The sequence below is a fragment of the Triticum aestivum genome, chromosome 3B (assembly GCF_018294505.1).
Source record: "Triticum aestivum cultivar Chinese Spring chromosome 3B, IWGSC CS RefSeq v2.1, whole genome shotgun sequence".
In the NCBI taxonomy this organism is placed as follows: Eukaryota; Viridiplantae; Streptophyta; class Magnoliopsida; order Poales; family Poaceae; genus Triticum; species Triticum aestivum.
This window is the reverse complement of record NC_057801.1, coordinates 553,048,453-553,075,865: the sequence shown is the minus strand read 5'-3', so window position 1 is coordinate 553,075,865 and position 27,413 is coordinate 553,048,453. Positions and strand designations below refer to the sequence as shown.

The 27,413-nt window shown below is 43.4% G+C and overlaps 1 protein-coding gene across 4 annotated transcripts; it reads left to right on the top strand.

Moving 5' to 3' along the window:
- Positions 1-7,041: 7,041 nt before the first annotated feature.
- On the top strand, positions 7,042-27,056 carry LOC123070854 (protein TSS). 4 transcript variants are annotated; one of them, XM_044494226.1, is made up of 26 exons: positions 7,042-7,255; positions 9,016-9,118; positions 9,223-9,284; positions 9,378-9,470; positions 9,559-9,631; positions 10,330-10,692; positions 12,174-12,241; positions 12,346-12,477; positions 13,199-13,240; positions 13,642-14,166; positions 14,247-14,401; positions 14,498-15,050; positions 15,730-15,792; positions 15,883-15,984; positions 16,077-16,394; positions 16,467-16,559; positions 16,717-16,818; positions 16,911-17,015; positions 18,447-18,580; positions 19,728-19,911; positions 22,250-22,381; positions 22,808-22,920; positions 23,098-23,188; positions 23,814-26,202; positions 26,297-26,364; positions 26,751-27,056. In XM_044494226.1, exons 2-24 carry the CDS (start codon positions 9,058-9,060, stop codon positions 26,052-26,054), a joined length of 5,805 nt encoding a protein of 1,934 aa, XP_044350161.1. In that variant the 5' UTR covers positions 7,042-7,255; positions 9,016-9,057; the 3' UTR covers positions 26,055-26,202; positions 26,297-26,364; positions 26,751-27,056. The 4 variants fall into 4 exon arrangements, with proteins under 4 accessions (XP_044350161.1, XP_044350160.1, XP_044350162.1 ...); XM_044494225.1 differs by lacking the exon at positions 7,042-7,255 and adding an exon at positions 7,793-8,067; XM_044494227.1 differs by lacking the exon at positions 7,042-7,255 and adding an exon at positions 7,793-8,067 and having other exon boundaries at positions 26,275-26,364.
- The last annotated feature ends 357 nt before the right edge of the window (positions 27,057-27,413 follow it).

Sequence of the window (27,413 nt, the reverse complement as noted above, 5' to 3'; positions counted from 1 at the left end):
TACACTTGCCACAAAATCATTGCTATTACTGTTTATTGCTACTATTACCACTGCTATCAAAATTATCATATTATTGTGCTACTGATCACTTTGTTGCAGACATTTAAATCTCCATGTGTGGTTGAATTTACAACTCAACTGCTAATACTTACAAATATTCTTTGGCTCCCCTTGTCGAATCTATAAATTTGGGTTGAATACTCTACCCTCGAAAACTATTGCGATCCCCTATACTTGTGGGTTATCATTATGGTGTAAGCTTCACACAAAATGGAGCTTCTCTCAAGAAGCCTCATGGTTTCGAGAGGGGACGTGTCACCTCTTTGTGCGAAACGACATAGACCGCCTCTTCCCGCCTTTATTTACAGAGGCAACATAGACAAATAGGAGCATCATTCTAATTTTAGGAATTAATCCGGGTTCATCTGGCCTTTTATACATTAACTAAGTTTTAATAGGCATTTAATATGCATAATTCAAATTTGAACTACATGCACATGCTCCAGTGCACCAAATCTGGTTGAAAAATCATATGTGTGTCCTTGAGTGAATGTTTAGGTCCCATGCAAGAAATGAGAATGAATTTCAAACATCTGGGCATCGTGGCTCGACCGAAAACATTGAGAAACTTGGTTTTTAAATTCCTGTAAATCCAGAACTCGCCCAAAAATCATGAAACTTGGCATGGTCTCATGACATGGCACCAACATGTTGTGGTAAAAATTTTGTCATTTTTGTGACAAGTTTTCGTGTAAGCATCTTACAAAACAGAGCTTCTCTTAAGAAGCCTCATGGTTCCGAGAGGGAATGTGTCACCTCTGTGTGTGAAACGACATAGACCGCCTCTTCCGGCCTTGATTTTTTTTACAGAGGCAACATATACCAATAGGAGTATTGTGCTAATTTTAGGAATTAATCCAGGTTCGCTTTGCCTTTTTAATACATTAATTGAGTTTCTAGGCATCTAATGTGCATAATTCAAATTTGAACTACAAGCACGTGCTCCAGTGCATCGAAATGAGTTGAAAAATCATATATGTGTCCTTGGGTGAATGTTTAGGTCCCACGCAAGAAATGGGTATGGATTTCAAACACATCGGCATCGTGGCTCGGCTGCAAAAGTTGAGATACTTGATATTTAAATTCCTGTAAATCCAAAAAATTGCCTGAAAAACATGAAACTTGGCATGGTATCATGAAATGGCACCAATATGTTGTGGTAAAAAAAATCCAATTTGGGACAAGTTTTGGTGTAAGCTTCTTACAAAATGGAGTTTCTCTCAAGAAGCCTCATGGTTTCGAGAGGGGACGTGTCACCTTTGTGTGCGACATGACATAGACCGCCTCTTCCCGCCTTGATTTTTTACAGATCAAACAAAGACCAATAGGAGTATCATGCTAATTTTAGGAATTAATCTAGGTTCATCTGGCCTTCTTATACATCAACTAAGTTTTATAGGCATTTAATATGCATAATTCAAATTTGAACTAAATGCACATGCTCTAGTACACCAAAGCTAGTTAAAAAATAATATATGTGTCCTTGAGTGAATGTTTAGGCCCCATGCAAAAAATAAGAATGAATTTCAAACATCTGGGTGTCATGGCTAGGCCGGGAACAAAGAGAAACTTGATTTTTGAATTCATGTAAATCCAAAACTCGCCTAAAAATCATGAAACTCAGCATATTGCCTTCACATGGCACCAACATGATGTGGTAATTTTTTTTGTCCGATTTGCGAAGGAGCACAAATTAACAACCAACAAAGTCATTTTGGAACAAGAGCTATCACGTTACAATCAGAAAACACATGTATTATTGAAACCGTGGGCGTTCTACTAACCATTTACGTGCCACCACGTGTCCCTTTTTTTATTGGCTAGGAGGCGTCATGCTGGGCAGCTATTTGAGTATGGGAGGTGTGAGAGCAGACCCCTGCGCGTGCTTATTGGGAGGCGAGCCCTTTGACCTCCATCCGCCGCCCACATCTCCCCCAACTTCTCCATTAATGACGCTCGAGTCCCTGTTTTATGGTGTTGCTATGTCTCACTCGACTGAGATTTAAGAGAGAAAAAAGAAAATCTGAAAAGAAAATTTTGCACGGATCTTGATGTAAGATCCGACGGACATATATAGCATCGACTCAGACTTATAGCAAGACTGATATAAATATAATGATGATGATAGTGGATAATAATTGTCTGACATAACTATTTAGGAAGATAATTAAAAATGCAACATGCGGCAACACCCAAAATACACAAGGGCAAAAGAAGAAGGAAGACACAAACAACGATCTGGATAGCTGATCTCTACTTTCTTGATGTGTTGCTGCAGGGCGCGGAGACTAGTTCTCGTGGTGAGTGGCGATGATCTACTTCATGTACTCAATACACGGCTTGGCAGCATCCACAGATTCCTCCACTAGCCTTTCCCGCTCGATGCGAAGCATGACATTCTCGTCCATAAGTTTCTTGATGATGTCGCCCGTCCTCTTCAACAAGGAAGTGGTCTCATCCTGTTGCTTCGCACTTTCGACGATCTTCGCCCTCAGCAGGTTGCGCTCGGTGTGGAGCTTCGCCTTGTCCTCCCTTAGTCGTCGGATGACGCCATTAGCATTTTCAAATGAGGCATTCATCTCGTCCTGCAGCTTCATCCAGACGGAGATCCGACCCATCAGGTTATTGAGCATAGCGCGCATGCACCTGCGAGAGTCCTTGCCTGCCCGCAAGACATTTTCCCAAGCCACCGTAGCACGGGAGGACCTCTCTGCTGCATCTGCGATGTGGTGGGACATCTCTGCTCCTTCCTTGGCGCAGTCGGACCAGTCTGCTGCTTCGACGGCGCGGCGGGACATCCATGCTGCTATTGCGGTGCGGCGGGACCTCTGTGCTGCTATGACGGCGGGGTGGGACATGTCGGCTGCTTTCGCAACAAGGCGAGACATCTCTCGTGCTTTCTCTTCCATGCTCGCCTCTCCCTGGTAGTAATTTCTCGACCCAGAACTCATGCGGGCCATGGCAGATGGAAGGGAACGACAATGAAAGACTAGTTTTTTTGTTGACGAGGGATTGAGGAGGGATGTGCGGTCATCTTGGAGTATGTAGTATTTATAACCGAGTAATACGCTACTAAGTGGGAAACCGTTTAGGTTTTGATCGGTGTGAACATGTTCGCAAGTAAATATAGTGTGGTAGTAATTTGGAATGTGATGGGAAGCAAGCTCAAAATTTATTGACGGTTCTAGTTTCGAAGTGCGTCACGATTCCCGGATGGCGTAATGTGGGCATGCATTGTCGGATGCGTACGTGGCGTTTGCACCATAGGGTGCACTGCAATAAGCGATGTCAACACACGACTTGTTCCATCAACCGTGCGCGCTCGTTATTACCATCGTGCACGCTTCTTTTAATTAGAATGTGTGCCCGTCTAGCGCACACACCTTATCTGTCTGACCGTTTCTGTTTGTTGTGACTATTCGCAAACAGTTTCATCTGTGTGAAAGTGTATGCCGTCAATCGCACATACCTTGATTTGGCTGACCTTTTCTGTTGTGTTGCCTAATCAAAAATAGTTCATCCGAGTGAACTGTAAGCCGTACATCACACACACACACACCTTGATCCATCTGACCATTTTTGTTGTATTGCCAAAGCACAAATAGTTCATCCGAGTGAACTATATGTTGTATATCACACACACCTTCATTTGTTTGATTGTTTCTGTTCTTATGCTCATCGCAAACAGTTCCTTCGAGTGAACTGTATGCCATGCATCGCACATGCAACTATAATTCGACTCGTGTTCAATGTCTCCGCCATCGCAAATGTTTTGAATCTTTTTTGATGGTTTTTTTACATCACCGTTTGTGATTAATGCATCGCACACAGTTTCATCATATGGTCTCTGATTGTAGTGTCGCGTTAGCAGCATTCTATAGTAGTGGATAGCACAAGTATGACTATCTTCATTCTGTTATAAAATCGTCACGAGTGTACATGCATGATAGAAAACGTGACCTACCGTGACAAACACGTATCATCACAAAGTGTTTTCTTGTAGTGCCTAGAGATGCGCTAAGCACGATGCAGTGCTCGAGGAGGCATGAAGATGGCCCTAGCAACGATGACAACAGAGCATCGCGGTGCGAGCTTTCGGCCATGGCGACAGAGGGCGCTAGGGGGATGGATTCGAGGTGTAGGGAGAGGAGAATTACGGCGGAGCTCACCTAGGAGCTCACGGTGGCTCGGTGAGGGCTTAGGAGCAGCAGGATCGGCAGACCGAAGCGGTGGACGAAGGTGCGATCCGGTTGATGTAGAGTCACTGAGCTCGAGCCCGTGGACGTAGATGAGGCAACAAAAGCGACACAACTCCCAGACAAGGAACTAGCCGACGGGGAGAACAGTGGCCTTGAGAACGATGATGGCCATGGCAGCGATGGTTTGGCCGAGCTCGGGATCGAGCAAGAGAGATAGAGATAGAGAGAGAGAGAGGACAGGGGGAAGTGTCTAGGGTTTCGCCGGGGGTCAGGGTGGCCTACTTATCCATCCAGGGGATCGCTGGATGGGCAACACATGCGCATCGACGGCGTGAATGTGCATGTGTGCACCTCACCATGGCTGTTGCCTCTCCTTGGCGGGAGGTATGAGAAAGGCCGAGGCAGGCTAGGTTGGGCCGACACTGTGCTTATAGAGCCCAAGTGCATAGTGGCCTGATCTGTTTTCCTTTTCTTTTTCTATTTCTTTTACTTATTTCTGTTTTTGTATTTATTTTAGCTACTAAATTAATGTAGTTAAATATGAAACCTTTCACATAAATACTAGACAATATTTTAGTGTTTCTCAAAAACTTTCAGGCCATTTGGACTTATCCAAATTTGAGTTCGAATTTAAATGGCTTAAATAAGTGTTGTTGGTCCACTTCAAATATTTCTTGGGGCATTTTGGGAATTCCAACATGGTTGATGTCTTCATGACAATTACTTGGGAATTATTTGGGCTATTATCAACATTTTTGATTTACTGTTTGAAGAAATAATATTTTGACTTTCAATTTCAATTTGAATTTGGATCAAGGTGGTGATTAACATAGTAATCATGATGATTGGGCAACTTTATTAGGGAAGCACTCTAGCTTAATTCACGGGGGGTTGTTACAATAGGAGTCCAGATGGGATCGCTTCGGAACAGAGGCTTGTGGCGGCGATAAAATTGTTTCAGGTCTCGCCTCGAGGGTTTCTAAATATTTAGGAATTTACATGTCAGGAATAAGGGCAAATGGAGCCGCGAGGGGCCCACAAGCCAGGGTGGCGCACCCTACCCCCTAGGGCGCGCCCCTGCCTTGTGGGGCCCTCGTGGGTCTTCTCATCCTCCCCAAAAGCTTCTAGGGTCTTTTATTGTCCAGAAAAAATCATCAAAAAATTTCCTCATGTTTGGACTTCTATATGTATGGATATCATTTAACCATAAAAATAATAATAGATCCGTTTGAGACGTAACTGAGTGCTCCATAGCCGTTTTGCGGTTGTTTCAGGACATATAAAACTATGAAATGCAGATACATTATTGGAGGTGTTGACAGTTTGTGTGATTATGCACAACATAATTGAGGAGGATGAGAGTGGCGGAGTTCGCCATGGCATGCAAGTTGAGTGATCCTATTGAACTTCCGAGCGGAATCCGGCGATATTTGAGGATTTTATCCAATTGTATCAACAGATTCGCCATTGAGGAACGCTTCAAGGGAAGAACTTAAAAATGTGTCCGAATAAATTGAATTCAAATCTAAACTATCCTTATTGCAAAACTTCATGTTTGCATTGTAATATTTATATTTGAATTATTATTGCACTGAAATACTTACACAATATAATTATGGGGTTTAATTGTTTTTAGTGCTATAGATATAGAAAAAATGGTGAACACTTGATGCACTAAATTGGACGACCGTCCCCTATCACTGTCGCGGATGACATGTCCGATGTTCGTTTTGGTGAACTCATGGGAGTTGCCCTAAGGGGAAAATATCAGGTGCTACCGGCCCTTAAGTGATACTGCGATACGGGTTCGTGGGTAGTTGACTCGGAGCTCTTGAACATTTTGCAAAAAAAACATTCGAGAGTTTTAAAATTGCTCGCAAATAGAATAGCTCCTCAGATGCCATTGGACCCGAGATCCAGCGGCTCCCAAAAGCCCGTATCATGATATCACCTAAGGGCGGTAGCATGCATGTGGATTTGATGAACATGGTTCCACACGCTTTCCTTATGAATAGTAAATTCAGAAAAGATACTAGAATTTTTTTAAAAAAATCTGAATATTTTTTGTAACATATAGTCAACCGATATACCCGCGTATGAAGTTTCACAACGAAATTACATCAGTGGTATTCTGGGTAAAAAAGACAAGTCAAAGCTATGTTAAAAAATACTACTATTTAATGAATAGTAATGTCTCAATTATTTTTCTTCACCAAGAATATCACGAGTGTCTTTTTCATAAAACTTCACGCATGCGAACCAACCTGTGGTTGGACCGTTTGAGGGACTGTAGTATCCTCAACCCATCAGAGTTCTAAGTCCTGGTGCTCGCATTTATTTCTGGATTTATTTCAGGATTTCCGGCGATGCGCATCTAGTGGTAGGAGACGTTCCCGTCGACGACGAGGTGCCTACGGTGACTTCGTAAATTTCAAGATGATATGTCGGCTCGGTCTTTCGGAGGTGTTCATAGGGGTAGGGTGTGCGTGTGTGCGTTCATAGGGGTGAGTGTATGCGCGTGTATATGAGCGCTTGCGTCTGTACTGTGTTAAAAAAAACTTCCCACATGATTAGAATGGTCGTAGTTTTTTCTAATAATTATTTTGAATTTACTATTCACCTAGATGCGCGTAGAACCATGTTCACATTTTCGACCGTAGCACCTGATATTTCCCTGTTGCGGTAATTTCCCAAATCCCCCATGCCTTCCTCAGCGCATCGCCTAAGAGAAAAAGAAAAAGAAAGGAAAAACAGCAGCGGCGACGAGGCGGGGGTGTTGGGGGAACGGCGGGAAGGTGGGGTTGGGGGAACGGCGGGAAGTCGACGAGACCCAGAAGCTGTCCGCGCCCCACGCGCGGGATGGGCAGGCCACCTCGCTGGTCCTGGCCATGGCGGGGTCGAGGATGCGGTCGGCCTCGTCCTCGGCAGCAGGATGATGGCTGGTTGGTGGCGCGAGGAAAAGCTCGTGCACGGCGTAAGCACGGGCCGGCGTGGAGGTGGTGCCCTTCTCCTCTCTTCTTTCCCTCTGGTCTGCTCTCTCTGCATCGCGTGGGGTTGGAGATGGTGGCGCGAAACGGGGGCGCGGGCATAGGAGGAGGCCAGAGGAGCTCGACGCCGGAGAGGAGCTAGCTGGCAGAGCACGGAGAGGAACGAGGCCGAGCTCGGGCGGGGCGGCCGAACTTGGCATGCGGCAGACGAGCTCGCCGGGCAGCGCCGCGACGGCCTGGATGCGGACGGCGGAGAGAGAGAGTGAGAGGGGTTCGGTTCTCCGTCGGGCGGCGAACTCCATCCCGTCCTCCGCCATCCTCTCCCGCGAATCTGGCCCGCCGCCGAAGAAATTTTTCCTCCATGTCCTGAACCACGGAGCATGATCTCTGACGATGAGACGGCGACAAAACTGTAACGCGCGGCTCCGTCACTGGCCCACCGTACGACGATTTTCCTGCGAACCGGACCGGCATTTCATTTCAGCAAAAAAAAAGGAAGTAGAACCGGACCGGGCCAATGAGGACCCTATCTTAAATCTCCACCATTCCACCCTTATCAACCCCGCCCACAACCCCTTTCGTTATCTATCTTTCCCTCCCTCCTCTCTTAGGTTCCTCTGCTCACTACTGCTGCCCCTTCTGCTCCTGCACCTCCATCCCAGTAATGCCTAGCTTGTAGACAGTGCACCTACCTCAGCCCAGCTGCCTCTCTCCTTACCTTAGCTGATTGCTTGGGAAATTGCCCTTCCATTTTGCTTCCTGTGGCCGTCAGTTCATCCTTGCCGGTATACTGTCAAGAGCAGCTGAGCGCCAGGCCATTGGTAAATTGTGGAGCTGCTATTATTTGGTTTCAATGTCTTCTTTGTGTGTGGCCTTTTCTTGGAAATTTTCATATTAGCGTGCGCTTAATCGGTATCCCAGGTTGCTTCTGTGTTTCGATATGCATGCTTATGCGCATAACATTGTTCTTGCCTCCCTCGTGCAGTGTGAGCACGGAACAGCAAACACTGCTTCTCAGCTAAGCCCTCTTAAATTGTTCCTATTGTGTGCATTTGAAATTGGATATCCTTTCTACGGTCATGTATATTTCCAATTTCCAAAGAATCTTTGTCAATTTTTAGCATGTCTGCTCATGTCATGGTAAATGAGCATCTTGACTTCTTGAGTCTGTTTCTATGTCCATCGTTGCACTTGCAGGCATGGTTTGAATTTCAGCCCCCTACTGCTCGTGCACCCTTCAGTAGTTGCGTTCTTTCTATCCGTCATTTGCGCAGATTTACGTTGAAGCGATTTTTCTTCTTCAATGGACTAAATGTAACTGCGTCCATTGGTTCATACCTTATACTTATCCCTTCATAGAGTTTGACGATTTTCTTTTGGATTTCGGTTAGTTGTACCATCTATATATCATTACGCGTAATTATCTCATTTTGGAATCACAAGAGGTAAAAATAATGTCGACTTGAATTGATGTTATGGCGTTAACGCAACCATTGTTGCTTGCACTTCATTCTCACCTTTGGTACATCTTTTTCTGATCAATCCTGTGTCGTGGGGTGTAACTGTGTCTCTTTCACGTCTACGTAGTGTGTACATATACACATATCAAGAACAGCTCCCTGTTTTGTCCTAACTTCAGTTTTCTAGCCCTACTTGTGCAACCACCATCACTCGCTTGACTCTTCTACTCTGTTCCTTCTAACGTATGCCACATGTCTAGGTAGTGGTTGTTACTCCAACTTAATTTTATTTTTTACTGTTTGGTCTAGGTGGGCATCTTGTGCTGAGCTTGCTTGCCGTTTGGCGCGCCCATGGCGCCCAAGAGCAAGCGTGGCAAGGCCAAGGGCGAGAAAAAGAAGAAAGATGAGAAAGGTATTGTTGCCATGACACCTTGATTGGCTTTTGCTTGCAATAGTCGGAGTAGATAGTTGCTTGCTTGAGCTGATCATTTGCAAATTTCTTTGATGAATTACTAGTGCTCCCTGTGGCCATTGATATCACTGTCAACCTTCCGGATCAGTCCGATGTCATTCTCAAGGTTTAGCTTCTTGCTACCTCAGTTCTTTCTGCACTGTTTGTTTTTCTTGATGCATGATTTCAGCAACAAATATTCCTTCTTTGCTTGGTGCAGGGAATTTCCACGGACAGGATCATTGATGTGAGGAGGCTGCTCTGCGTCAACACCGCCACCTGTGCAATCACAAACTACTCCCTCTTGCATGAGGTATTTATAACGTTTCTTTTTCTCTCCATACTATATTACAGCAGCGAACATCAATTCAATCCTGTTATATTACGTCGTTTGTCGGCAGACTCGTGATGGTCACTTGAAGGATGGCGCGGATATTGCGACACTGAAGCCATATACTCTCACCCTGGTAGAAGGTACATCTTATGTCTGCAAAATAAGGATTTATTTTCTCAAGGCATCTTTAATCGAACCCAAATAAGTTTCTGATTCCCCAAAACCTTTTTTTACTTAAGTTCATCTAATCCATTCCCAAAACGTGCATAACTCCCAGAAGCCTTTTGGCTGACCCAAAAAACAACCCTCTTCTTTTTTGCGGAGGAAGAAAAAACAACCGTCCCCTTCCAACATTTTGGCTTCCACTGCTGCCACACAATTCGCTCCCCAAAACCCTAGCCACGTGCATTTTATTATTTTTAGGGTTGTTTGCTATAATAGTTAGCAAACAGTAGATGTTTTTAACATAGGTGATGGCCAAATTTATGTTATACAACTTTAATTTTAATGCATTCTTTTATTGGACTTAGATTAGAATGCAACAACGAAAAACACAGGATTTTTTGGTAGTTAGATTTTAATTAAGAGCTGGTTTTTGAAGTTAACTAGTGGGGTTGGATTAGAGATGCCCTTAAGATTTGTTAAACCCATTGTTTGTAGACGTATGCTTTGTAAATTGTACCATTGCGCACCTATACACCTGACTGCACCTTCATTTGCATAATTTTGTCTTCGATTTCCATATATCTTAGAATTACTATTAAATTCTCTTCTATAGTGTCTAGAGATAAACCATCCATAAACCCTACATCTTAAACTCTAAAAATTCACAATGCAGGGGAGTATGACGAGGATAGCGCGTTGGTGCACATACGGCGGCTGCTGGACATCGTTGCGTGCACCGCCTCCTTCGGCTCTCCGCCACCTCCGCCGCCTCCTCCATCCCCCAAGGATGCTGATGCCACCAAGGAGCCCTCCAACTCCAGCTCCAAGCCCGTAGCAGCGGCCTCCTCGGGCGGGCGCCGCACGGGCTCACCGCCGCCCCTGCCGAAGGAACCAGCTGCAAAGGATGCTGATGCAGCGGCGGCCAAGGAGGACATGGTCTCGGCGGAGCTGGAGGCGGAGATGAGCGGTGCATGCCCCCGCCTTGGAGCGTTCTACGAGTTCTTCTCTCTTGCTAACCTCTCACCGCCTCTCCACTGTAAGTAAAACCTCTCTCGCAGCCTCACCAAAACCCTGTAGTTGATCTCTCTTTTTCACGCTTCAGTTTCATGACTACTGACTCGAAACGTAAACTTATGGCCAATGCTACACGTTGGCCGACCAATCCCAGCCCAGGATCAGCCCCCTCCCGAGCTGTAGATTGCTTTTCACCGTGGCCATCGGATCTTGCCCAGCACTTGCGCATAGGAGAACAACATCCGTATCTCTTGCTCACAGGCGCGCACGGGGAAGAGACGGTGCCCACATCTCACGCTTACATGGGTGCACGGAGCCTACCCCCACTCCCCTCGCTCGCAACGCCCCACCCACGCCCGCAAGAGCCTCGCCATTGCCGGCTCACCGCATCGCACTCCATGTATGCAGCACAGCCAGCAGGCTCGCTCCTGCCAGCCCTGCTGTCATCGCAGCAGCCCTAGCCGGCGCTTGTAGCAGCGGGCGTCACTGCCCCGCTGTCGTTGCAGCATCTCCCGTCAGTGCTTGCTGCAGAGTGCGCCGCCGGTCGCAGCATTGGGCGTCCGGCTCGCAGCAGTTGCCGTCGCCGTTGTAGCATAGGCTGTCCGACTCACAGCAGTTGACGTCACCGTCATAGCACCATGCCCGCATGCTCGTAGTAGTGGCCGTCGCCGCTCACAGCACCCAGTCGTTGCTGTTGCAATAGTGTGGCCCTGGCTCGCAGCAGGAGCCGTCGCTGTAGCAGCACCGTATCCGCGCGCTCGTAGCAGTGGTTGCCGCCGATCGCAGCAGTGGTTGTCGCCGTCGCATCACCCGGTGGTCAGCATCACAGCACCTTGTGATCACCGTCGTAGCACCGCCTTACAGTAGCGACAGCAACAGCGGTAGCAGTCTGGGTGCACAGTGATCTGAGGGGTTTGTAGCAGCGACGGCGCAGCCTGGCAGTGCGGTGGTCTGAGGTTGCAGCAGCGTCAGCAGCAGTGAAGGTTGAGGCGCTGGGGAAAAAGAGAGGGGGAACAGAATGATGCGGTCGCGGTCCTCGCCGAAGAGGAATGAGTGGCGGCAAACTTGTGCAGAGATAAGACTTAGACGCTTAGGGACCACATGAGCGGTGCGTGGGGCCCATGGGGACGCCAGATTAGAATGGGATGCCCGATGCTAATCGTTCTACTAAGCTTGTTCGCAACAAAAGAACATTAAGGTGCTGTAGTACTGCCAACATTTGAAATGGGACTAACAGGGTCCTGAATCAAACAATATGACTTCCTTGGGAAATTTTGGCAGCCTCAGTTTATATTTGGAACCTCTGCCTTGACCTATTTGTCCATATATCTTTGCTGTCGGCTTCACCATGGTTTGTCCTTGAGATGGTAGTTCATGCAATTTAACACTTTCATTACTTTGAATGCTAAGCATGAGATATCAGCTTGAACTTTGTAGAGCTGAACATTTCTCTGGCGAGGCAAATTCTTCCGTTTGCTGAGTTATTTTAACTCTTTCGATCAGTTATAAAGCGAGTGACTCAACCTCGACAGGAGGAGCAACCGTCTGATGACCATCTCTTCTTCCTTGAGGTAATAATGGATAATAGTTGTATCTTTGACAGCACTTTTGCGCTAAGATCCCTGCTAAGTACATTGCATGTGTCCTAATTGGAGAACTGTTGGCTTTCTTTCAGGCAAAGCTTTGTAATGGGAAATTTGTCATTGTTGAAGCTCGGAGAAAGGGGTTCTTTAGTTTTGGGAAACAGCGTGTTTTGTGCCACAATCTTGTCGACCTATTGAGGCATCTCAGCAGAGCATTTGATAATGTTCGTTTATCTCACATTCTGGTTATAGCTTTTATATTAGGGTAATATAAATTGTTGTCTAATAATCTGCATTCATTATTGTATTACCTTTGTTATTAAATATCCCACTTAAAGCTGTAGCCACTTCTGGACCAATGAACTGATATACACTTTAGAGATGAATGCAGTAAATAACAGCTTGATTTTGAATCTATTTTAATGTATATATGCGTGTGAATATTTGTGTTGTGTGTATGTTTTTGTACAGTAGTAACTGAGAGAAGATGAAGCATAATTAGGATAAAATTCCTAACTTCCCTCAGCTGCAAGATATTTGAATTGGCAAAGTCTATTTTGGCAGCAGCACCGAGTCCTTCACCTTTCAAGTTTATACTGCTGAAAATAACTATCTGCATTGCTGTATTTTCTGGCAGATATGGGAGGACTACTTAACTCACAATTTCACTTAGTCAGATTGAAACTATGTACTAAAAATTTGATACTTGAGCATGCCAGTGCATTGTTGTAGTTTTTGAAAATGGAATTTGCCAAAACTGTACAATGGCACGGTGTCAAATTCCTATTCTAGAAACTACTTGTGGTTCTTAATTGCCAACAATTTGATAGCACCATTTAAGTATTTCTGTAAGCAACTGTGTGGTCTCATTTTTCGTATCTCTAATTCTTTTCTATGACCTTGTTATATGAATTTAACCCTTTGTGGTGTTTCCATATATATTAGGCATATGAGGATCTTATGAAGGCATTTTTGGAACGGAACAAGGTGTGTTGTTACCCCTTTTTGGGTGTTTCGCTGTACCTATCTTTTTCTAAATTCAATGGAAACTTTTCACAAGATCGTGACTTTGTGCTTGTATTATTGTGTGCTTGGGCATAATGATTCATCTGAAAAGGAGTGGAACATATTTTAATGCATTTTAAGTAGCAGACAACAATTTGGGTTGTCTTCTAGAAATATCTACCTTCTACAGTTATGCTGATGTTCATATTCAGTATCTTCCATTTGGTGCTCCTCTAGTATGTTGCGCTTGATTATTAAATATTTACGTGTAGCTTGATAATGAATCATGTTTTTGTAAACCAGCTGTTCCATGCGCCATCAGACAACATTTTTCCTATTTAATGCTGCATCATGATCTAACTATATCTGCTTGTATGTTGCAGTTCGGAAATTTTCCTTATGGTTATCGTGCAAATACATGGCTTGTTCCTCCGATTGCTGCCCAGTCACCATCAACATTTCCTCCCCTTCCTGCTGAGGATGAAACTTGGGGAGGCAATGGAGGTGGTTGGGGAAGGGATGGCAAAAGTGACATGTTGCCATGGGCAGATGAGTTCATGTATCTCACATCCATGCCTTGCAAAACTGCTGAGGAGAGGGAAATTCGTGACAGGAGAGCATTCCTACTGCACAGTCTATTCGTAGATGTTGCCATCTTTAGAAGTATTGCAGCCATCCGGTATGTAATGGAGAGTACAGATGTATCAACATCAATCAAGACAGATGAGGTCTTGCATTCTGAGACGGTTGGAAATTTTAGCATCACTGTCACAAGAGATTCTTCAGATGCAAGCTGCAAGCTGGACACTAAGATAGATGGAAGCCGAGCCACAGGAATGGACTCTAAGCATCTTGCAGAGAGAAACCTTTTGAAAGGAATAACTGCAGATGAAAACACTGCTGCACATGTATAAGTTCAAAATTAAGGTGATCTTTCTCATATTCAGGTAAAAGAGTGTCTTTTCTTAATTTTGTCTCTAATTTGCAGGATGTTGACAGTTTGGGCATCGTGAATATTAGATACTGTGGATATGTTGCTGTAGCAAAGGTTAACAATTACGAGAAAACTATTGTGACTTCTTTTAAGCCTGCTGATATCACGGATCAACCTGAAGGGGGTGCTCATGCATTGAACATTAACAGGTTGGTAGCAATGCTTTGTGTTGTTTTTCTAGTTATCCACGAAGTTTATGCTGCTTATCCCATTTTTTCATTATTATATATATTTATTGTTTTTAGTTTGAGGATGCTCCTAAATGAAGCCAATGCAACTGGAGAAAAGAAGTTACCAACACAAAGTCATATGCTGGAAGAACTAACTGCAGCACAAACTTATGCTGAGAACGTGTTGAAGGAAAGTCTTCAAAATCTTGAGGAAGAGGAGACTGATAAACAATCATTTATGAGATGGGAACTTGGTGCCTGTTGGGTTCAGCACTTGCAAGATCTGAAAAAATCTGACAAAGACAAAAAACAAGGTGATGGGAAGGAAAAGAAGAAAATGGTAGACAAAGATGTGAAAGAGACAAAGATTGAAGGGCTTGGGAAGCCTCTCAAAGCTCTTAAGCATCCGAAGAATGCGGTTGATGCTTCTGGCAAGGGGTCCTCATCAGGGAACAAAAGTTTGACTGATGCAACAAGCTCTGGGGAAAGCCAGAAAGTCAAGCCATCATCTGTTGAACCGCTTCAAGGAGACTGCATCACCTCTGAGAATGAAATCTTGTTGAAGGATGTATTACTGGATTCCGCCTTTACAAGGTTAAAAGATTCAGAAACAGGACTCCACCAGAAGGTAGAAATTCATTAATTTTCATAGCAAGTGATGATTTCACATCTGCCCTTTGGTGTTCTGCATATCCAACTCATACCCTCCTCATTTCAGCATTTAGTTTCAGAAAATAAATGTCCTATTTAAAATAGAGTTTCCTTCACTGTGATTACTAATCTTTGGCAATTATATACAATTCATATATAACTGTCAGCATTACAGTTCATGTGATATTTTGTTTGCTAATATTGGGGATATCATTGTATGCCGTGGAGAGGTTCATGAAATGTGTTCTTACCCTACTAACAAGCTCAAAGTTGTGTAGCCTACCTCAGGCGCACTAGGGGTTGATAAATAATAGTGTGGTTTGCTAGGGGCCATGCTTTCCCTGTTAACCAACCTACACATGTTTGAAGCCTCGCTTCGGCAGGGTGAGGACGCTTGTTCTTCTAAATTAAAATTTCACTGGTGCTAGCCTGTGGCCGAGTGATTTTTACACCAGCGTGTAGTAGTTTCAAACAACATCAGATATGCAAGTTTTTTCACCTTTTTTGATTTTGTCGGATCCACTTCTGAATTCTACAAATAAAATCAAGTGTATGAAACATACTGGGTATTATTTTAGCACGCTTGCTTACCAAGCGGCCATCCGTAGCTACTAATCATGAATAAAGTTCATAGACTAATCTCTTGTGCTCCACAGTCACCATCTGAGTTGATTGAGATGGCTCTGAAGTTCTATGATGAAGTTGCGCTTCCTAAGCTGGTATGCATCATTATATGAAACATGAATAAGTTCCCACATACTTATCCTTTTTAGTCAAGAAGCATAATAGCTAACCAAGAAATTATTTAGGTTGCCGATTTTGGTTCTTTGGAACTTTCACCTGTTGATGGTAGGACATTGACAGATTTCATGCATACCAGGGGCCTACAGATGCGCTCCCTAGGACAAATTGTAAGTTTGTAACAATTTTTTCATTTGAACATGATGGATGCCAGTTCTTCTTTAGTGCTTGATATGTGCTAATCTAAGAATACCCTATGTAGGTCAAACTTTCAGAGAAGCTCTCACACGTACAGTCTCTTTGTGTGCATGAAATGATAGTGAGAGCATTCAAGCATATTGTCCAATCTGTTATTGCAGCTACTTCAGACATGAGACAATTAGCATTAACAATAGCTGCAGTGCTGAACTTACTTCTTGGTGTTCCTGAATCTGAATTTTCTGGAAGTTCTCCTGCTGTGCATCCCCTGGTGTGGAGATGGCTTGTTGCCTTCTTGAAAAAGCGATACCAGTATGAGCTCACAGGGCAACATTATGATGATGTGAGGAAATACGCTATATTGAGAGGACTATGCCATAAGGTAAACATGTTTTAATATCTTTAACATTTCTCACGCCCGGTGCATTTTATTGAGATTAAAGGTTGCTTTTAGGTGGGCATTGAATTGGCACCGCGAGATTTTGTCATGGATTCTGCTTTCCCGTTTTGCAAACAGGATATTATTAGCCTTGTGCCCGTACATAAGGTAAAAGTATTTTTCTCAGTCAATTGTTTTTATCATACAAAAATCACATTGTGCTGTCATGGCTTGTTCATCACATATGACTATCAGTGTTTTGAGAACTTGGTAGATATAATGAGTGGCACATAAACACAACTGATGTGTTTTTTCAAAAATGCAGCAAGTTGCGTGCTCATCTGCAGATGGAAGGCAACTTCTAGAATCCTCTAAAACAGCTCTTGACAAGGGTAAACTTGAAGATGCTGTTAATTATGGAACCAAGGTACCTTCTTGTAAAATCTTGTGCATTTCTTTTGGCAATTCCTTAGCTGTCATATCTTGGGGACTCATAAATTATTCTATGTATGAATGCAGGCCCTTGCCAAGCTCATAATGGTGTGTGGTCCCTATCATCGAATGACGGCTGGAGCTTATAGCCTTCTAGCTGTTGTTTTGTACCACACTGGTGATTTTAATCAGGTAGATGGTTATTCAGCTGCACAGCACATAGTCTATAATAATTGTTATGCATGTTTTGAAGACAATGGAAGTGATAGCACTGTTTAGTTAAGTGAGGATTATTGAGCATGAGATGATATAAAGACTTACGCCATTGCACTTTCTTTATGTATGTATTTGTTTAGACTTAGAAATAATATATACTTTTAGCATTCTTTGCTAAGCATACTTTCAGTTACAATGTGAGCGAAAGATACATAAAGGTGTTATTGGGTTAGACTAACTATAACATCGAAGGAATATGTAGTGAAGATACAGAACAAATTCTGATAAAACTGAGATTTTCTTGTATTTTTAGGAGGATCAGCAGATGTAAAGTTTTTCTATCAGTGTTCTGCACATTTCATTTCATTAGATCTACCAAGTTCATTATATCAGTGTTATGTGCATTTCATCACTATGACTATCAGTGTTTTGGACATTTCAACATCAGCAGATCTAACGTTTTTCTGCATATTAATAACTAGTGAAGTTGAAATGTGCCAGCAAGTGTTCTATTTTGTTTTTGAGAAAAGTCACCCAAAGAGCATTTTTACAAGTAACAAGGAAAACATAGGCGGTACAATGGAGTTATGGACACAAAATGGTCAGCAAAATGGCAGCACTTATGTAATGCCCTCCCAGCACTGGAGATATCTCAGATACAATCCGACAGGAATATCTATCCAATCCAGCACACAACCGCTTAACACTCTCCTGTGACTAAGGGGTTTCCGTTGTTCGTTGGAGCAGGCAAATAAATGATCTGTGTTGTTTCCAAACAGTTTTACTATCTGCAGTTATAGATACATATGCATGTGTTTTAAATCACAAAATAGGAATCTTTTAATCTTTTGTCCTGCATATATAATGAAATTACCTTCATGGAAATTGCGTAAACGATAACAATTCAATAATTTTCTGCACTTCTACCTCCCATTCCCGTATGACGCTGTCACCATTAATCTTCTTTACCCATGATGCCAATGTAATTAAAAATGATAGTTAATAGTTAAACAGCTCAAATGTAATATGCATGTATCCTGTATGTCATATTATGAGAAATAATCTAATTTTCCCTAATGGCTCCTTTGTCAAATACTTTCCGCGTATGCCATATAAAATTACCTAGTAAGGCTCAGCGGCTTGTTATAATGGACAAACCCCAAGTGTACATTATCATATATCAGATCAGTGAAACTTCATCTTGGCCTGTTTTGGGGCTTTATTGCCTTCTGTTTAGTTACTTAGAAGTTAGAACACTGGAGCCAGCTGAACTGATGCTTTGGATATCGGTGTGTTTGTGGTGCCTCATAAAATGCTTGATAGTTATTTCAAACTCATGATCTACTTTTCTATCCTAGCATTTAATTATCTATAGGCACAGTATAATATGTACCTAAAAATTTGCAGGCTACAATATATCAGCAAAAGGCCCTAGACATCAACGAGAGGGAACTTGGGCTTGATCACCCTGATACGATGAAGAGTTACGGAGACCTTGCTGTTTTCTACTATCGTTTACAACACACAGAACTGGCTCTGAAGTAAGTTCAATTTATGAAATACTACTTTTTTTATTCCATGCAGAAAATCTAGTTTCACAAGGGCTGAGCAAAATAGTCACTCCAGCTGTAACTTGAAGAGAAGTAGCATATATCCAAAAGAGTAGGAGACCTCCTTTAGGATATTTTATATCTAGTAAAGTGCTATGTCAAGTTGATGAAGTTTGCCAAATAAAATAGTCTTGCTATTGCTGCCAAGAATATATTTTACTATCTCTCACGTTAAAACTATTTTTTTTCACAGAATTATTATGTCAAATGTGCATATTTGGTTCTCTCTCTCTCTATGCTATTTGGATTAAAAAACTAATCTTGTCATATGAAAGAAACGCTAAGAGTGAGCAGGAACTAGTTGCTTAGTCGTTTGAGTGCCCGATTTCTTTGTAGTTTAGTTTTGTGTCTGAGGTGCTATCTCTCAGCTCTCACTCCATCAATGTTAATTACAACAGTTGAAATAATATAACTAGACCCGAGCATGAATACCGTCAACATATAACCATCAAACATAATGCTGGCAGATGTTACAAACTCATAAATAGTTAAATACTAAGTGAATCCTTAGGTGGTGATATGTTCCCCTTATGTTTTAGCTTAACCACAAGCATATGTAGTACTCCCTCAGTTCACAAATATAAGATGTTTTGGATATTTCAATATGGACAAACGGGCTGAAATGAGTGAATGAACACACTAAAATGTGTCTATATACATCCTAATCAGAAAAAAAGTTCGAACATTTTATAATAGTGAATGGAGGGAGTATCTTTTTTATTCTTGGGCAAGATTGCAGAGGGTAAAAGTGGTATGGTATTTTCTTCTAGCCTCAAATTATTAAATTATTAATTGCTGTCATGTAAATCTCTTCTTGAGGATGGATCAAATTCCCTTAAGCTCGTATATCTTTAAAGGCCGAAGATTCAATAATTGTTTATTTACCTGTGTATGAGCTTGTCTTGAAGATTATTTCATGGATATCAAAGCTATTGCGTTATGTGAAAACCTAAGGGTCTGAATAAACAGCAGGGTGCTATACCTGCTATCCTTTTGATACTCCTTGCAGTGTACAATCCTAGTGATTTAGACTCATTGCTACAGTGTATACAAAAAATTAACCTTTGGTGCAAATTAGGTACGTCAAGCGTGCATTATATCTTCTACATCTTACATGCGGGCCATCTCATCCAAACACAGCTGCAACATATATTAATGTAGCCATGATGGAGGAAGGCTTGGGCAATGTGCATGTAGCTCTTAGGTACTTGCACAAAGCTTTAAAATGCAACCAGAGATTACTTGGGCCTGATCATATCCAGGTAATTTTCTTTCTCAATATTAAGGAAACATTTTAAAAAATTCTTCTGGCAAATGGCGTGCTTTTGTTAGTGAGATAATTGTTAAATATGAAAGATGTTCATTTCATGCCTCTTTACAAATCTCACTTGTTGACTTAGACAATAATCAGAAAATCTTAAGTTGATACCTTCAATGACTTAACAAGTTGTGGTGAATGCCAAAAAATCATCAACAAATTGTTAGTCGGTTCCAGGAGACATGTCTCGATGATGAGTCAAATTATTGAAGGCCAGGTGTTGCCAAGACCGTATCATTGGACCCCTCTAGGCCCAGATATGGGCCATGGAGACCAAGATCCACATACTCGTTCTAGTACCACTGTCAGGACAAGACAAAAATCCATCAACAACATGGGAGTATGATTCCGCGCATCAGACTTCGGGTCTTTCTTGCTTGCCTTGCTCTTTACATAAATGTGCCTCTTGGGAAAACACTTGCTTGTGCTCCTGGTGGCCGGAGATTTTCCCAGCCTACACAATTATAGATGTGAGCTCATAAGCTCGCCCCCTCTTGTGCGCCACACATTTTATGTGCATAAATAGTGGCGTGCACATCCATGGTTCTAATCTCAAAAAGAAAATTGTAGAATCACGATGAGGAGCATTCGGTTTGGTACATGCATGGAGCTTCAAGTTAGTTGTATACTTGCATAACCAAGAAGTTACATCAAGATCACTATGAGAAGCATTCGGTTTGATTATTAACCTAGATCTACTCTACTGGTCGTCGCCCTTCTCCTCGTCGACTAGGTCGATGTACACCGAAACCGGCCATGGATATGGCCACGCTCCTGGTGCAATGGCCATGGACACCGGCGTGCGGAGTGGCGTGGTTGGCACCTCCTGCTGCTCCGGCTCCACCCACTCGAGCGAGCAAGGCACTATGGTCGTCCACCCCCACGAGTGCCCACAAGCGATGCCAGTGGCCACGGCTCCTGCTGCTCTGCCGCGGGCGCGATGGCCGATTCGGCCATCAGCACCTTTGGCAGTCCAGACCACTCAGCGAGCTTGTCCAGCTGGGAGTCCTCGAGGACCTTCTTGAAGGCCTCATCCCCTCTTTCACTACGGGCCGCGCGGCGGCTCATGCGCTCGAGCACGCGCACGATGGGGATGTGCTGGAGCATGGGGCGCTAAAGCGCCGAAGAACAACTAGCATCGTGCGTCATGCTCGCATAGAACCATGTGTCCCAGTGCGGCAAGTCCTTAGCAAACGCCAGTTCGTGGCGGAGGTCATCGGGAGCTGAGCCCGACGGCGGCAGATCTCCTTAACCGTGCGCATCCCGAGGCTGGAACGGCCGGCACTGGAACCCTCTCCGGGTTCAGATGCCACCCATTCGGCAGGTGGACGTCGGGCCATGGCACGGGGATGATCTCGTCCCAGTAGCGCTGGCACTGGTCGACGGTGACGTAGACGTGTTCCCGCAGCGGCGCCGCCCTGAGGAAGAGGCGGCCTCGTGGTCATGCTTCACAGGGGTCCACTTCCACGACATTTTCCTTGGCGATGGGCAGTGGCGAGGGTTGACACCCCCCGGCACGTTTGCATTAAAAAGGACCTGCTCTGTGGTAGTTGGGTCACTGGCGCGTGGGGCCAGAGCGGATCCGTCTACTGTCAGTGTGGACGCAAACCCGATCCAAATTTGGGGTGGATTTGCAAGAATGGGAATGGGTCGGCCACTCGCCGCCTGCAGCAACGGGGTGAGTCGCCACAGCCACGGGCATGACGAGCATGTGACTAGCCCGGCGAGACGTCACGCGCCGCTACCACCAAGTCCGAATGTGAAGAGCGGAATGGAGTCAGACTGCCAGAGGCGGCAGCGCCAGTGACGTGACCGGCTGAGCAGTCAGCGCCGCCTCGTGTCGTGGAAGCCACGTCCTCTTCATGCTCCGGTTCGCCGTGGAGGCTGGAGGGGGAAGACCTCTCTGGCCCTGCGCGTGGCCAGCACCGGTCTCACCAGCCGCGTCCCTAGCCACCTAGCACGGCGGCGGGGGTGGCGACTGCTGCACTGGGTGAGGAGGGGCTGGCCTCGGTTGTCGCACGAACACGATGCAGTCTCGTCCCTGGTGACCGAGCACGGTGGCAGAGGTTGCAGTGTCTGGACGCACCAGCGACGTGCATGCGGAGGAGCGAGTTGAGGAAGCGTCGCAGGGTGTCCGTGCTGGCTCACATGTGCCCCAACTCAAGAAAACGCAAAAGCTTTGTGCCCCGATGCATTTCAGACCCAGAAAGAATTTCTTTTTTTTTTAATCATTTCCATAACTAACTATTGGGTTCAAGTGACATATTCTTCTGTGTATGTAGACTGCTGCAAGCTACCATGCTATCGCCATTGCTCTCTCGTTGATGGAAGCTTATTCGTTGAGTGTTCAGCATGAGCAGACAACCTTGCAAATCCTTCGTGCAAAGCTTGGACCAGATGATCTTCGGACTCAGGTTTACTTCTACTAAGTGATATTATTGAAATGCTGAAAACCTAGCCCCTCTGTTACCAACGGATGTCATTTTAGAATACATTTTGTATAAAAGAATTAACTTTGAGCATTAATATAAACTAATGTATTTTATTTTAAATACGAAAATAATATTAGTTGATTTTTCCATCAAAGTTCTTCTGTAATACTAGTTGTGCATTTGAAAGCAAGTCAATGCCCAAATGACATCTACTACCTCTGTTCCTAAATATATGTCGTTGTGGGAGTTCAAATACGACATATATTTAGGAACGGAGGTAGTAGTTTGTAACAGAAGTACCTCGATTAGTTTCCCACTTGAACTATTATCTTAGCTATATGAAGAGAATCGTTCCCTTTTCATTTATTTACAAGGACATCCTTAATATTGTTGCCTTCCACATTACAGGATGCTGCAGCCTGGCTTGAATACTTTGAATCGAAAGTAATTGAGCAACAAGAAGCTGCCCGCAATGGAACTCGAAAACCTGATGCATCAATAGCTAGTAAAGGACACCTAAGGTGCGATTTAGTTCTGCCAATGAAATCACAGTTAATCCTTAGAGAAACTTCTATTGTGTTGTGCTAGCTAGTGCACAGCACATAAGCTGGCATCAGTTATCATAGATATTTTTAGATGCTGTGGATTGTTTTGGACTATACAGATGCTGTATTGACTCTATTTGTTTGCACTTGCAGTGTATCTGATCTTCTTGATTACATCAATCCCAACGAAGAAAACAAAGGAAGAGATTCTGAATCAGGCAAGAGGAGATACTCAAGCATAAAGGTTAGTTGCTAACTTTTACTTTGGATTATGCCATCATCAAGGAACAAGGTTAATTAAGACAGAAATCAGAGCCATGAAATGGTTACCATGGTGTAGTAGTGTTAAATGAATAATTAAACTCATAATGCAATTGGTCAGTGTCTTTCTACCCCAGAGTGTATTAAACTCTCCTTAATTGGGCAACCAATTTTTGTATCTTTCATGGATTGAGCCTATGCCGGCGGCTCATATTTATTCTGTAGTGTTCGAATATGATTTCTGTCCCTAAGGAGCTCTTATCATGGTAGCAGCTCACTGAATATCTATGGTTAATACTAACCTATCCAATCAAGTACTGTATTTGATATCGCTACTGTGTAAGTGTGTATGTTAGATAATCTGGTCAGGTAATTTTGATGATTATCTTTGTCTATACAGTTTCAGTCCTACCAATTCAGACAGGCCCTTCCTGTGTATCTGGAACTCAATGAACCTGGTTTCCTTTTTTTCATGATGCTTAAAGTTACACTACAATTTCCTTCTGTGAAAACATTCATGTTACCACTGAAATTACTTGACCTTTGGTATTTTAGCAATACTGTACATGGCACTTTAGAATTTATTCATTGTATACTCATCCTTTCAGGTTTTATCACATTCGAATGAGAATTCAAACGTAGCAAGTCCTGATATATCTCCAAGAGATTCTGCTATTGCAATCAAAGACGAGGAAAAACAAATTAAAGAGCCGTTGCAAGATGATAGTGCTAATATCATGGATACTCCTGAAACTGAGGTTAAAGAGAGTCCTTTACCCTTGGAGGCTTCACCACCCTCTGAACAGCTGGTAGAGAGATCTGAGGTGAACATCAGTTCACCTGAAGTTTTTGAAGGTGAAATACTAGAACAGGATGATGGCTGGCAGCCTGTTCAAAGACCTAAATCAGCGGCAGTTTTAGGTAAACAGATAAAGCATTACCGTGCTGCCATCAGAAGATATGACCCTGAGAATCATGCTCCAACAGATGCTTCCCAATATAAGCCAAGGAATTCCTATTCAAATAACCGTTATTACTTCTTAAAGAAGAGAACTGTCGTACCTGCAGCATACACAGATCCTCAGCAGCATATGAAAGTCCAGACATCAAGTGCCAGGTTTGGTCGTAAGACATACAAGGCTATGACCTACCGGGTTAAGCCAGGGACAGCATCCGCGGAAGTGCAAGATACTTCTAGGATCACAGAGCAGATGAGTGGTAAAGAAGAATCCCAAATAGCTTATTCACATGTACACAATCGTTCAGCAGATCTGAAAGGATGTGAGCCACATGGACCTTGGGTTGAAAGTACTGGAAACCCACCATCATACAAAGATGTTGCATTGGCACGTCCAGGTACAATAGCCAAGACTCAAATACAAAAACCTAGAGATGATGTACTGCAACCATCACTTGGTCAAATTATCGCACAAGAAATGAAGGATTCCTTGGTAGATGCAGTTCAAGTGGACCAGAGGTCCGTGTCCTCAAGTACCAATAATTCCAAAGAGGTAAACATTGTGCCAGCAGAGATGCAGCATTCAGAAAAAAGAGAAGAGTCACATAGGGAACAAGAGATTGACAACACCGAGAAAGATAGTTTACCAGATAAGATAACAGCAGATAATGAGAAACCTTCTGGCATTGGCCCTGCAGATAGTAAAACAGACACGACCTTATTCAGTAACGAAGATCAAGAACCAACAAGTAGTGACAATTTTGGTGCTGCCACTGAGTTCTCAGATTCGACAGTACCCACAGAAGCTGAAAAGAGTGGAAAATCTGGCATACAATTTCTTGAAGAATCTCTACCTACTAATAGTGAACCTATTACAGTCTCAGAGCATGCAATAAGTATGCAGGGAGGCGTTGGAGGTGTTGAAAGTGAGAAGTCAAAGCCTGACTTGCTTCTAAGTAATATTGATATAAGAGAGATATCTAATAAGAAGCTATCTGCTGCTGCACCTCCATTCAATCCTTCTCCTCCAGCTACCCTTAGCCCACTTGCTGTAAGTGTCGGTCTCTCACCACCAGGTGCCGTTCCAGGCGTCGGCCCTTGGCCTATGAATGTCTCCATGCATCCTGGACATTCAAGTATGGTGCCAAACGGTCCTCCTCTGTGCACATCCCCACATCATTTGTACCCGCCCGCTCCTCGGTCTCCTAATCTCTTGCATCCTGTGCCATTTCTTTATCCACCATATAGTCAATCGCAGATGGTTCCAAGCAGCACATTTCCCATGAACACTACTATTTTTCGCCCTAACCATTATGGATGGCAACCTTATATGAGCCCAGTTGCATCTGAGTTTGTGCCTGGACCAGCATGGTCAAACAATCATCCAGTCGCTTACACCCCCAGCCCACTTGTTGCTGACACTATTTCTCAGTCTCTAGCAGATTCACACGTCCTATCTGATGCAGCTGTTGTTAGTATAGGACCTTCAGTGGACAGCAATATGGTTGCAGTAAAGGAGGAAATGGAGGTCCCTGTGGAGGTAGACAGTGGTAATTTTATCCGCAATAATATTTTGGGAGAAGAACATGATAAAGAGTTAAAGGATGCTGTTAATGCTGCACTTAATCCTCAGACGCTAGGAGACAGCACATTTGATATTGGTGGAACGAAACTGGGAGGCAACATGAAGAATGAAGATGAGGGTAGCTTTAGGATATATGTAAAGGGGAAAAGCAGGCGAAAGCAAACTCTGAGGATCCCGATGAGTTTGCTTAACAAGACATATAGCGCACGTTCCTTCAAGCTTGACTTCAACAGAGTAGTCAGAGAGAGTGATATTTTCAGGCCATCGGGCGTTTCTTTTGCTGAAGTAGTTTCTTCTGGCGACTGAGGAATATTCCACCAGAGTCAAATATTTACCTATGACATTATTACCCAAAGAGAATTCGATGGATCTCCATTTGAAAAATACTGAAATGTGACTCTTATTTTTATCTGAGCATTCGGAAGGCAGCAACAATGCTCCTTCAGTGTTCCAGGTAATCATTCTTACAGATATTTTAAGAACTTTTTGCTCCCCTATTATAGATCTCAATCATCTAATATGCTAGGTGTCGATTTCAAATGTTCTAGATCTGAAATTAATCAATCCAAGCTACTCTGAGAAGATCAATGTGTTTTCTTTTCCGACTTCAAATAAGGTATGGCTCCCTTCTCAGTTATCATTTTAGCGTGTTACATGTTGAATTTGTTTGTACCCCATATACAGATCAGTTTTGGGTGTAGTTCTTGGTAATGATTACATTTTGCTATAAGCATTTATAAAAAGATTAGTGTTCTTTGAAGCACCTTTGGGACCTACAGAGTCATCACGCATGTAAAGAGGGGGTTAGTTAGTCACTGCTCCAATAAAAGGATGGGTAGGAGAAAACTTACCTTATTTTCTCAGTTCAGCCAATGTTTAAGTACAAAGTTTTCATGTTATATCTTTCATCTATGTATTAATAGTAGAATAGCATAGCATGTTTTCTTGCTGTTTATTTGCAGCTTCCACGCTAACTGTTCTCTGTTCACACGTTGCTCTCAGGTGTCAGACAATTCCGTGTGGAGTGTAGCAGATTGCCGAGAGTTTTGCGAGATCCGGGACCAATACAAGGTGGAAGTGTTAGCAAAAAATACATGGCAGACTGATTCTTTACTAAAATTTTGATAGACTAAGTAGAATATTTTCCCCCAAAATTTGGGCTAAATTTTGGTGGTATGGAACTTAGCTTCTAGAAACTTAGAAATTTGTTTGCTCCTGCATCCTGTAATAATCTGTCGTGTCTTTTGTGAGAGAAACTAATGTTATTCTTTTGATGAGAATAGTAATAAGAGCACCTCCGGCAGTTCACTTCTCCCCAATAAATTTTCTGTGATAGAAGATCTGAACCAAAAAAAAAAACGTACTCTAGCAGCTCCCCTCCTTTCAATAAATTATTTTTGTGATCATAAAAAATAGTCCCACTGTTACCTTCGCAACGTACTCAATGTGGGCCTCGTGGACGGGCAGATAGCAGATCCCGTAAACCTTCGTTCTGTAAAATGGTTTTAGAGGATATTGTAAATGACAATTGTATTTTCTGAACGTTCGGATTTTGTCAACAGATCGGAACGAGGCGGTCGCCATCCGATCCGCTTCTCGCGCGCGCACTACTGCAGGATCCGTTTCTCCGATCCGCTTCTTGCACGTGCACTGCAAAGATTTTGC